We start from the raw sequence: 12,637 nt of genomic DNA, 5'->3' as shown, positions 1-12,637 counted from the left end.
AGTGGAGGATGTCCCTTAATATAGGTTGGATCAGAGGGTGCAGGCCTATATTTCCAGACAGTTTTTCTGACCTCATGGGGTAAGAGCCTTTGGGCTCTCGGCGGTAAGATACAAAGCCAGCTCTCGGGGGAGGTGCTTCCCACATCTCCGTGGCAGAAAAAGCCACTCTTGGCGGTGAGTCTCAAAGGCTCTCACCTTGAGATGTGCTGATTTGGGCAGCTCCAAATACTGGAGATGCGCGCGCGCCCCCCCCATCCAGGTCCCACTTTTGGCAGCAGGACAGGCGGGAAAATTAATAAGGAGAGTAGGAGTGTCCACCTTAGCCTGGCACACCCCTAGGGTCGCCAGGAGCGGAGGTGAATGCTGCTCTTAGTAATTCTCCATCTAGAAATTTCGAATTAGGCCCAACAGGGACGTGCCCTTCTCCACAAAGGGAGGGAGCACCCAAAAGGTGTAGTCACTCTAGGGGACAATAGCCTATGACTACTCCACTTTCCCAAGACCCCCCGTAACTCCCTGAAATTTAGTATTTAAGTGCTCCGCTGAACCTCAAATTAGGCTACCTTCCAAGGAGGACCTAAGAGCCTTGCAGCAGGGGAGAAGACAGGCTTGGCTCCAGCCCTACCGGCCTGTCCCATCCTCCAACAACCCTGCGCCAAAAAACAGCGTGGCCCGCAGCCAGCAACCTCCAAGAACCCCGGGGACCAGTGATGCCTCCAACAAGGACTCTTGCCTCCCATAGACACTGGATTTGCCCATCAAGAAACTACCACAAGGCCTCCAGTTCCAGGGAGATATGCAACACTTGCACCATTCGTCTACAGTCAGAGTCTAGGTGGCCCACCCAGTGAAGTCTCCCCGGCAAGCCGGACCTGGGAACTAGCGTTGGGCATCTTCTCCTGACCCTCCCAATGGCGCCTGCAGGCTCAACCTGAAGGATCCCACCATCCGCGACCGGATCTGGTCAGAAATTAGACGCCCAAAGACACCCCTGCACCCGCATCCCACAGGCTTAGGAGTGCCCAACCAACAGTCTCGGCATCCCCCCACTATCCAACTTACCTCTCCAGTTGGGATTCTTTTTCCCCAGCCTTCTGAGGATCTCTACTCCCCGACGCATCCATTGCACTTTGCATCCGACCACCCCTGTGCAGTCCCTGCGCTATTTGGAAGTCCCTCCAATGCCGACCTTAAATCCCAAGGCCTGTGTACCTGACCCGCAGGTACTTGCCTTTAACCAGTGCCACTTCGAGGTGCCCCCCAGCCTCTATAGGATAACACTGGGCCAAGTGAGCTCTGCAACCGGCCACGCCAGTGACACTGGTGGTGCAGTACCTACCTTGGTCCGACTCTTGCCTAGTGTTGACCAAAACTCCCAGAGACTGAACTTGAAAATCAATTACCTACCTAAATTAACTCACCTGTATTTCCTCCCATATGATTGCATAGGTCTCACTGCATTGTACTAAGTGTTTTTCTTAAATACAAAGTATCTTTTATCACATTTAAAAGAAATTCATGTGCATGAGAATTGTTTGATGCGATACAACTTTTTGCCAATAATCGTTAAAGTATTGCATAATTGAATAGTCTACTTACCTATAACTAAGTTGAACTTAGTTCCTAAGAATGAATGTAACTAAAGTAATATTTTCACAAACATTGGCCTGGAGTTAGTCACGGAGTGTGTGTTCCTGCTTTGTATTAGTATGTACACCAAATGTATTCACACTACCCTCTGATAAGCCAGACTGCTCAGCCAGCTAAAACTAAATGGAGAGTGAGGTATTATCTACTTAGTTCTCTGATATACCTTTGGGGATTCGCTGAACTCTGTGCACACTATACCTCTTTGGTGTAGTATATACAGAGCCAGCTTCCTCCATTTAATTTTGAATGATTTATATTTGTAGGTTTCACTGGAAATGCATTCACAGCTGCCCAAGTTCACAGCAGAAGCTCAAAGTGTCGTAATTGGCCCGTCCGCATTAGCGATTAGCTGAACCTACACGTTGTCCTCCTTAACTTGGCTATATACGATAACGCCATTTTGAATGTTGCGGCGGCCATCTTAGATCATGAGCGGCCTCGTGGCCGACGTGCCCTTTAGTCCGTTGTCCCTTCTACTGACCACTCTTGTCTGCCCAGCAACAGACTATTTTTAGTACTGGTCAAGCCGCACATGCGCAGCTCCCACTGACCCGTAAACCTTCAGGAATGTGCACCAAACTGACCAGCGGAGTTGTGCCCCCTCCAATGAGCTGGCAGTATTCCAAAACATGACCATATATGTCTCGAAACTATGTCTTAACTTGTGCCGCCTATCTTTTATTACCCCAAAACTGTATATAAACGGGGTCACACCGATGTTCGGTGTGATACCTCTTGCATTGCCGAAGGGTGCTGTTTGAGTGTACCACCACCCCATGGGGTCTTAATAAACTCGTTCTTTGCCTTTTACAGTTTCCGTGCCAACAGTTCTTGAGTGTGAGTGGGTTATCTCCGGAGCGTGTAGGCCTTGGGAACCCCTAAATACTTCAATTGGCGACCCAGGTGGGACTCATCGGCGACTCGGATGCCCGAAGGAGAGGTCGTGACGAAGGCTTGGAAACCCGCCATGGGCGCGCGCTGCCACGAGTGACCTGAGTCTTGGCTGCCACGGTGTTTTTTCCTTTCCTTCCGATCTGACCTTCCAGGTGGCGCCGGTCTCCGACTGAGTCTTCGAAGTGTCTGCATCGCTGAGAAAGTGCCGTTTGGCTGATTTGGCTTACAAGACCTTGGCAGTTGGAATCTGGACATTTGAGAATTTGGTAAGCTTTGTGTTCGGTAAGGTAGTCTTTGGACGCTTACTGAAGTCCTATGATTTGTGTTCGGTAAGGTAGTCTTCGGACGCTTACTGAAAATCTGTGCTTTGTGATCGGCGAGGTAGTCTTCGGACGCTTGCCGAGTCCTATGAACTTTGATTTGAGTTAGCTAACATTTTGAATTTGTGATCTTTGAACATATGTGTAGTGCACTTCACATAGGCAGGCATGTAGAGATGTTTCTCTAACTTTGTTTTTTTTCCTTTGAGTGGCACAATCGTGTGAAGAACTGTAAGTGCCATTTTGTCTGGTGTCACGCTTTCGTGATACTTTTCGAACATGCCTGTTTTCAGCACACTCCGAGGAATGTGTTGTCTTGGAGAAGGTACCTCAATTAGGTTAGCGGAATCACAGCCGGCTCCCCCAGAGGGAACTCCAAATAGGGACATGTATATAAAATTCGGCCTTCCCCCTATTATGTACAGTAAATTATGGCATAAGTACACTAAGGCCGATCCTGAATTGCAATGGCCTCTACACGGGTCGTATGATTTGAGTAAAATACAATTTGTAGAGCAATGTAGGTTTCAATGCAGGTCTAGACAAAACATGTTTGATTGCGTGCGAATGTGGGAGAAAGCGGCGCGTGAGCGAATGAAGCGTGAGGTTGCCTTGGCGGACAAAGAGCAGCGCAAGGCTGCTCGGGATAAAGCTTTACAGCTTGAGGAAAAGGAGGCTCAGGAGAAGAAAGAAAGGGAGGGAGGAACGGGAACGTAATTTGCAAACGACTGGTCAATTTCCTATTCGCCGACCGCTTTATCCTGTCCTTAATAATGAAATTGATGATTTTTCTTTGTTAGATCGGTCACCGCCTCCGTACGTTACGCCGACGGCTCCAGCTGTGGATTCCGATGATGGCGGACAGGATAAGTCGGGCAAGAAGGGTGTATCTGCCCTCAGGTTTACTGCGGAGAGGTCCTCTCATCTACGTAGTTGGGCTCGCAAAGTGAATAAGCGTAGTGTTACTCAGGATCAATTGATATCAGAAAAGACAGGGTGGACGGATCTTGAATTGATGTATTTTCTGTCTTCCTTGGCTGATGAGGTTGTAGGCGCATATCGTGAGCTTTCTGATACGTTAGAACCCAAAGTGTTGTCAGTGTACCATGAAAATTTGACTAAAGGTGATTTTGATCTTTCAGATGTCGATGACCTGTTTGCGCAATTGATCAAGCTGCGGGATGAGACAACTCGATTGCGGGAGGAGCGGAAAAGGAAACAAAAGGAGTCTGAATTGGAGCATGATGGGCAGGCCAGAGAGTGTTCTCTCCGTGGTTCAGATAAGAGTTCTGCGTTGCATGTTATGCCTATGCGTGAAGCTGCGCCTTTGTATGTTCCGCCGAGGGGGGAAGGTACGGATGAGGATAAATTGTCAAAAGATGCGAAAGGGTATTTTGTGTATAACTGGGTTTACACTCCATGGAATAGAGCAGATGTCATGGCATTGAAAAATTCTTTACCTGATCTTCGGAAGAATCCAGCGGCATTTTATGAAGGGGTGGAGGGGGCTATATCGTCTTGTGTGATGACTCTCGTGGACATAGATTTGTTTTTTGGGTTGATATTACCACCTGATATGTGGCGGCAGATCCGCAAAAATAATGATGAAACGATATTGGGGGGGACATGGAAATCCTAGATCTCCCGGCAGCTATCTTGCATAAGTTAAAAACGCTTGTTCCCTCCAAAAAGATTGATTGGACCATGCTAACGTCGTGCAAACAGAAACCCGATGAAACGGTTTCAGATTTCTTTACGCGCTTCGAGGAGGCTTTTCATGATTACAGTGGTCAATCTTTAACAGACGATACGGGTCGGCATTTGTTTGTAGATAAGTATGTAGCTAATCTCCTACCAGAGATTGCAAAGCGATTGAAGTCGAGTGAAAGTTCCTGGGCCACGGCGACCCCTGCGTCCTTGCTAACTATGGCTCAGTACTATGAGCGGCAGGAAGTGGAGGCCAAAGAAAGTGCAGAGAAAAAGACGAAGGAATTGAAAACGAAGGTGATGTTGGCGCAGGTTCGGGGAACACAGGGTAGAGGGAATGATAGAGGTAGACGAGGTGGAGGAAATGCGTCGTATGGTCGTACGGACATTGCGGAGGATCAGTGTGCTTATTGTAAGGAGTTTGGGCATTGGGCCGAAGATTGTCCGGTACGTCGCGAACAGCGTAGTCAGCGTGGTCGAGGAAGTGGAAGGTCGAGAGGAGGTTATACTGGAGCGAGAGGTGGCGGAGGTGATCGTGGAAAGGTTGAGGAGAGGGGCCGTGGCCAGGGCGAACGAAACACGTTTGATAGAAGGAATCAATATCAGATTTCGGAAGGAGAGAATGTGGAACACCAGGATTATGTGCATGCATAGGATTGCGTAGGATGGGGTAAGGAATCAGTTGAAGTGCCGGTAGATCAGCAAGGTCCATATGTAACAGCGGGTATTTTGGGTTCTACTGATCAATTTCTAGTCGACACAGGAGCTACTCGTAGCGCTCTGTCGAAAAACTTGGTTCCGAGGGCTCCCCTGTCTGGCGAAATGATTACGTGTGTAGGGTTTGATGGCACACCCTCCCCCAGCCCATTGTCCAAGCCCCTTGCACTATGCATTGACAAATACTTTAGTTTTGGCCAATTTTTGTTATCACCTCATACCCCAGACAATATCTTGGGCATTGACTTGCTTAAATATTTTCGAGCAACGATACGCTGCGCTCCAGAGGGAGTGCGGGTTATTCTGAACGACAACTACCCTGACCCTGATGATTGCCCTGACCCTGACAGATTTTATGCCATTTTAGACATCCCTGCTTTGGCCTCTCTGCCGCACACGTTGTGGGCGACATCAGATACGGATGTGGGAGAGATGCGCATTCCACCAATACACATTACTGTTAAGGAGGGGGCCCCTCTACCACGAGTGCCACAGTATAAGATCTCGAAGGAAGGTGAAATTGCACTGACACATATTGTTCAGGACTTGATTTCTGCAGGGGTGGTGGAGGAGGTCCCTTATAATGTTTGTAACAGCCCTATTCTACCGATTCTTAAGAGAGACTCAGACGGCAAGATCTACCGATTTATTATTGATTTGCGTGAGATAAACAAAATTGTCATTCCCCAATACCCGGTGGTGTCTGATATCACGACTTTGCTTACTTTGGTTCCACCGACGGCCACCACCTTTAGTGTTATTGACTTAAAGAATGCGTTCTTTTCCATCCCTGTGCACCCAGATAGCAGATATCTGTTTGGTTTTACGCTCAATAATAAATCGTATAGATTTTGTCGTGTTCCCCAAGGATATACTGAAAGCCCTAGCATCTACAGCCAGGCTTTGAAACGACAACTAGATTCCTTTAAATTGCAGTCTGGCGTTGCGCTCATCCAGTACGTGGATGACCTTCTGCTTGCCGCCGACTCCTATGCACAATGTGAACAGAGTACGCTTGCATTGCTTTCCTTTTTGGCGCAACACAATCACAAGGTTTCCAAGAAAAAGCTTCAATATTGTAGACCCCAGGTGACCTACCTCGGTCATCTGTTGTCTAAGGAGGGGCGTGCATTAACATCTGATCGAATTCAAGCAATTTTAGACACACCAGTACCCCGCACGCAGAGAGATGTGCGTGCCTTCATAGGGTTGACGTCCTTTTGTAGGCAATGGATCATGGGTTTTTCACATATCATAAAACCTTTGCTGGCATTACTGTCCAAAGCCACACCGATGCCTCTTGAGTGGACAGATGAATGCCAGAAAGCTTTTGAACAGTTGAGGCAGGCCCTTTGTTCCGCACCCGTGTTAGGAACACCAGACTACACGAAACTTTTCACATTGTACGTACACGAGAATGATGGGTGTGCGTTGTCAGTGTTAGTGCAGTTACACGGGGATAAGCAGAGACCATGTGCATACTTCTCTGCCATTTTGGATCCTGTAGCACGAGGGCTGCCTGGGTGTTTTCGAGCAGTAGCGGCAACAGCAGTAGCCATACGACAGAGTGAGGGCATAGTGTTATCACACAAATTGTTGGTGTTAGTCCCCCACGCAGTAGATGCCCTGTTAAACCAAACAAAGACCCAATACCTCACGAGTGCACGACTTACAGGATATGAGCTGACACTCCTAGCGCCACACATAACATTGAAAAGATGCGCTACTTTGAACCCTGCCACCTTGTTGCCTTATCCGGCTGAGGAGGGTCAGGAAGAAAAACATCATGACTGTGTTTTCCTGACTGAGGAACAGACAAAGGGTCGTGTTGACCTACAGGATGTGCCACTTCCTGACGTGGATGGGGAACTGTGGGTTGATGGATCGTGTTTAAGGCTGCCAGATGGTACGACTTCCGCAGCATATGCGATCACGACACTTAAGACGGTGGTAGAAACAGCTAGAATACCACAAAAATCGGCTCAGGCAGCAGAGCTGATAGCTTTAACAAGAGCCTGCGAATTGAGTGCCGGATTATGTGTGAACATATACACGGACAGCCGGTATGCCTTTGGAGTGGCCCATGACTTCGGGCTTCTTTGGAGGGAACGCGGGTTTCTGACGTCACACGGGGAGCACATTATGCACGGAGAGTTAGTGCGTGATCTCCTAAACGCGTTGCTTAGCCCTAAAAAAGTAGCGATAGTGAAGTGCAGTGCCCATAAGAAGATTACGGATAAAGTGGGTCAAGGAAATGCCTTCGCAGACAGCATAGCAAGGCAAACGGCTATGTCCCGAACTAGCTCCCCCATGTACGTGGTACAATCGCAGGCTGAGCGATGGAGTGATGCTAGAGCAGAGATACGGGATATTCAAAATTCAGCTACAGAATCGGAACTTGCGGCTTGGGCAGCAGATGGGGTACTAGATGACGAGGGTTGTTGGAGAAGCAAAGACATGGAGAAGTGGAAATTGCCTGCGGCTTACTTACAGGCGATGGTCCAGATGACACATGGACTGGCTCATGTCGGAGCTCTTGCAATCACTCGGCTTTTAACACGAGTTTGGGAACATCCCGAGATTGCGAACACTGCAAAGAGAGTAGTGCAGACCTGCCTGGTATGCTTGCAACACAATCCTGGGAAGGGGACCCATACTCCGAAAGGAGGGTTCGTTCCACCTTCTGCACCGTTTGAAGTGCTTCAAATGGATTACATCCAACTCGAGCGCTGCAATAACCTGAAGTACGTCTTAGTGGTGGTGTGTGCTTTTAGCAAATGGGTTGAGGCCTACCCCACGAAAGACAATACGGCTTTGACAACAGCCAAGGTGTTGCTTAAGGAATTCTTTCCTCGCTTTGGAGTTTGCAAATTCTTATGGAGCGATAATGGGCCCCATTTCGTTGGAAAGATTGTGGAATATGTACTGAAGGGGTTAGGGATTCAGCAAAAGTTCCACGCTGTATTCCACCCTCAGTCAGCAGGTTTGGTCGAGCGGTACAATGCCACATTGAAGCTTAAACTGGCCAAAATTGTGGCGTCTACATCGTTGAAGTGGCCAGATGCGTTGCCGCTAGCACTACTATCTCTCAGATCAGTACCCCACTCACGAACTGGCCTTACGCCCTATGAGGTGGTGTTTGGCCGCCCTATGAATATCTGGGGGGTGCCCAAGCCGCGATTAATACATGATGTGCCTTGTGTTATGATGAATGATTATTTGGCACGATTAACAAATGATTTGCTCTCTATATTCATCAACAGGTTCGAGAAGCGCTCCCTGACAACTCTACTGGAGAGGGCCACGATCTTCGTCCTGGGGACCATGTGATGGTCCGCTCGTTTGAAAGAGCAAGCAGTTTGGAGCCCAGGTGGAAGGGCCCCGAGCAGGTCCTCCTGGCGACCCGCACCGCAGTACGAGTGACAAACAGGAAGCGGTGGGTGCATTCGACACATTGTCGCCGTGTCTCTCCGGATCTGGTGACTCCTGCTGTGTTGACTGATTATAAGGAGATCTTGGAGAAAGAAAAGAGCCCAGCTGTGACGTCGGCCGAAGTGGAGGGAGCCTTCCCGGACCAATCTGCTACTGGAAGAGAGCGCTACGATCTACGACCGCGATAAGGAGATTTTTGTTCCTTTTTATGACTGGTTGGTTACCGCTCCAGGTTTGTGAAACGGAAACCGGGAATTCCAAGGGGGGGGGATCAGTTCTGCCAGAGTAGCGACACCCGTCTTGGCCCGGAGAAGAAAACAACGGCTACCTCGGAGTTCAGCACCGCATTTTTCCTTTTTTTTTTAGGTATACACACACGTGTATCGGAGACAATTTGTGAAAAACTTGTGAACAATTTGTGCCATTTGAGACTTTGCACAAACTTTCTTGAACTATGGCATCAACGGCATCTCGTGATAAGAAAATATTGGGTGCCTTTCTCTTTGTCCTGACTATTGTGGTGATAGCTGTTATAGCCTGGGTAGTCGAACTTGTGGTGCCTGTACGTGAACATTTGCTGCCGACTACCCCGGCACCGTCTGAACATTTTCATTTTACATTGCCTTTCCATGAAGAGCGCCATCGCCAAACGTATTTAAATAACAGCTTTATTCAGATTCTTCACCACACGCATAATATGACCAATACCTCTAATTGCTGGGTGTGTGGAATGTTGCCTGGGCACCAGAAGAGAGGGGGCACCCCACTTATCCCACTCCCGTTTTCGCACAATGGGTCATGCAACGCCTGGTACACCCTCCTCTTTACTCTGAGATGGCCAACTAAAGGGGGGGTGCTTTTCCGTTTGAATAAAGTATGTTCCCATGACAAGGATGGGTTTCCCCGGGCTGAGGGCACACGTTTTGAATGGGAAGAGTATAGGCCTGACAATGTATCTGCCCCACGTGTATACAGCAATCAGCGAAATGTGAATGTATTGAGTGCTCATGTCATAAATGTCATTGCTACAAAAGCCGATTTATGTACCCGGAACAAGGGCACGATTGCAGTGGGGAAAAGTGAATGTAACATTACTCTCACGTTTGATAGCCCGAATGGCATTTCATTTGTTGCATCGCGAAATACATACTTTATCTGTGGCACGAAGGGGTACCATCAGCTTCCAGTGGGATGGTTGGGTACGTGCTATGTATCGTTTGTGCTGCCTCCTGTATTCATTGCCCCTCCAATGTACCACAACGATTATACATTGTACCATGATTTCGTTTTGAACAGGGTTAAACGAACTGTTGCCCTAGAGGACATTGATCAAACGGACACTGCATTACAACAGTATGTGGATTTCAATCTGGGATTATTCTCCTTTGTGGGGGCTGCATTGAACAGTCGGAAAATTAGACGACTGACACGCGTTGTCGAGGCTGTTGCAAATGACACTGCCGTTGCCCTGGGGAATATTACCGAGGAACTACAGATTTCTAGAATTGTCACCCTCCAAAATAGAATGGTGTTGGACGTTGTGTTGGCTGATCGTGGGGGGGCATGTAGAATTATCGGAAGTAGCTGTTGCGTATACGTCCCAGACAATTCTCCATCTGTGTATGACGCTATTTCCAAGCTACATAAAATAGCTGCTGAAATACACCCGGACAATGGAACATGGACACTTTCAGGATGGTTCTGGTCTATGATTGCAACTTGGGGCTGGAAACTGTTGACAATTCTCTGTATACTTGTGGGAGCAATGTTTTTTATATGCTTATGTATTCAATGTGGCCCGGCCTTATGTTCAATATGTCTATCAGCCTGCCTACCATCGAGACAAGCTCTTGCCCACGACAAAATAATGCTACACAAAGAGGTGACACAAATTATGTTAATAGACATCGAGGACGAACATCCAGACTATGTTCATTATGAGGTAGATTCAGCTAAACGCTAAAAGGGTCGTCTGTCGTAATTGGCCCGTCCGCATTAGCGATTAGCTGAACCTACACGTTGTCCTCCTTAACTTGGCTATATACGATAACGCCATTTTGAATGTTGCGGCGGCCATCTTAGATCATGAGCGGCCTTGTGGCCGACGTGCCCTTTAGTCCGTTGTCCGTTCTACTGACCACTCTTGTCTGCCCAGCAACAGACTATTTTTAGTACTGGTCAAGCCGCACATGCGCAGCTCCCACTGACCCGTAAACCTTCAGGAATGTGCACCAAACTGACCAGCGGAGTTATGCCCCCTCCAATGAGCTGGCAGTATTCCAAAACATGACCATATATGTCTCGAAACTATGTCTTAACTTGTGCCGCCTATCTTTTATTACCCCAAAACTGTATATAAACGGGGTCACACCGATGTTCGGTGTGATACCTCTTGCATTGCCGAAGGGTGCTGTTTGAGTGTACCACCACCCCATGGGGTCTTAATAAACTTGTTCTTTGCCTTTTACAGTTTCCGTGCCAACAGTTCTTGAGTGTGAGTGGGTTATCTCCGGAGCGTGTAGGCCTTGGGAACCCCTAAATACTTCAAAAGGAAGTGATTTGTTACGTGGAGGACAAAATCAAACACAAACATTCTGTCCCTTTAAACTACCAACTGAACACTCAAAGTGAATACTTTTTTGAAAAACTATTCATCCATAGCCTTGAAGGGAGCTTTAAAAAAAAGATAAGACTTGTCGGTATGTTCAAAGTATTTACTAACTGGCCATTAAAATCGAGCACAGTTAACACCAGTGTGGATGTACCTGTGACAGGTGTTTAAGTATACACTACATGTCACCTCTCACCTTGGCATAGACTTCTGTCAATGCCTGGCCCAGCTTTTCAGGCTCGCCACGCAGTATCACCGTCTCAGAGCTGCTATCAGTAGGTGGGATCTCGACTGAGACTCCAGTTTTCTCCAGGATCTCCTGCAGGGAATTGCCTTTAGGACCAATGACATACTTATGTTGAGACTTCTTCACTTCAACAGCAATTGTGGTCGTTTTCTTTTTCTACAGTGAGTTAAGGTGACAGGAGAAAGAAGTTATTACAACTAGTTTAGAAGATACTTGGACAATCAGTCTAATTACAGAGAAGGTCTAGAAATACGCTTCAAAAACAAGATATACATGCATAATTCTTACAATTGTTCAACGGTACTACAGGCACTTGCAGATGTCACTTGTAGCAACACATCATTTAACGCCTAAGTACTTCGCTATGCTTCTCAGTGGATAAAGCTTGGTGCATCCCAAGGCAATCAGGTTTACTTTGCTTGCAGTCTTTTATCCTACTCTTTTCTGCACCTTTAACAGTCTTAAAAGCAAAATATAATAAATGTTGAAAATAGGGTTTTGCCCATGTAATCCCCCTGGATTTTTTACTTGCAACTACCTGGTTTTCACAGAAGGACTTTGTTCCTGACTGCCTGAGGGCAAAAACCCTCACCCTGGGAGGTCAGACATCTGTCTCAGTGGCAGGCTGGAGGAGACCAGTCAAAGAGATCAGTCTGCCAACACCAGAAGCTGGTAGGCTTTCAGGGGACAAATCTAAGGTGCCTTCTGGGAGTATGTATTAATAAATCCACTACTGGAATCAGAGTGGGTTTATAAATACCAGATGTGCGATGCCAAACATCCCTACTTTTAGTGAAGCCATCAAGTAGCTAGGGAACTAGTTTTCACCAGTGACCAGCAAATGTTATAAAAATGGCTTCCCGGTTCACCAGCACTGGCAGTAATGGAACTGACCAGCACAGGGGCATCTTCTAATGCAGTTACGCCCCCCACATGGAGTATCAAGCACCCTGCCTTACAACGGTCAGGCTTGCTGTAGTGGTGGCTTACACATTTTACATGCAGTGTGTGGTGACATGGCACACAGGGATGTATGTCATGTAATGTTTTCACTTTTGT

The 12,637-nt window shown here is 47.6% G+C and overlaps 1 protein-coding gene across 4 annotated transcripts in view; it reads right to left on the bottom strand.

Moving 5' to 3' along the window:
- Positions 1-12,637, bottom strand: part of HDLBP (high density lipoprotein binding protein) — a 955,902-nt gene that overhangs the window by 688,176 nt on the left and 255,089 nt on the right. For all 4 annotated transcript variants that reach the window (XM_086944014.1, XM_086944016.1, XM_086944015.1 and 1 more), the window contains exon 8: positions 11,528-11,734. In XM_086944014.1, coding sequence (XP_086800140.1) covers positions 11,528-11,734 — 207 coding nt within the window. The remainder of the gene's footprint in view (positions 1-11,527; positions 11,735-12,637) is intronic.

This window comes from Lissotriton vulgaris, chromosome 11 (assembly GCF_964263255.1).
Source record: "Lissotriton vulgaris chromosome 11, aLisVul1.2, whole genome shotgun sequence".
Classification (NCBI taxonomy): Eukaryota; Metazoa; Chordata; class Amphibia; order Caudata; family Salamandridae; genus Lissotriton; species Lissotriton vulgaris.
The sequence above is the reverse complement of the archived record's forward strand: the minus strand, read 5'-3'. Positions and strand labels throughout refer to the sequence as shown.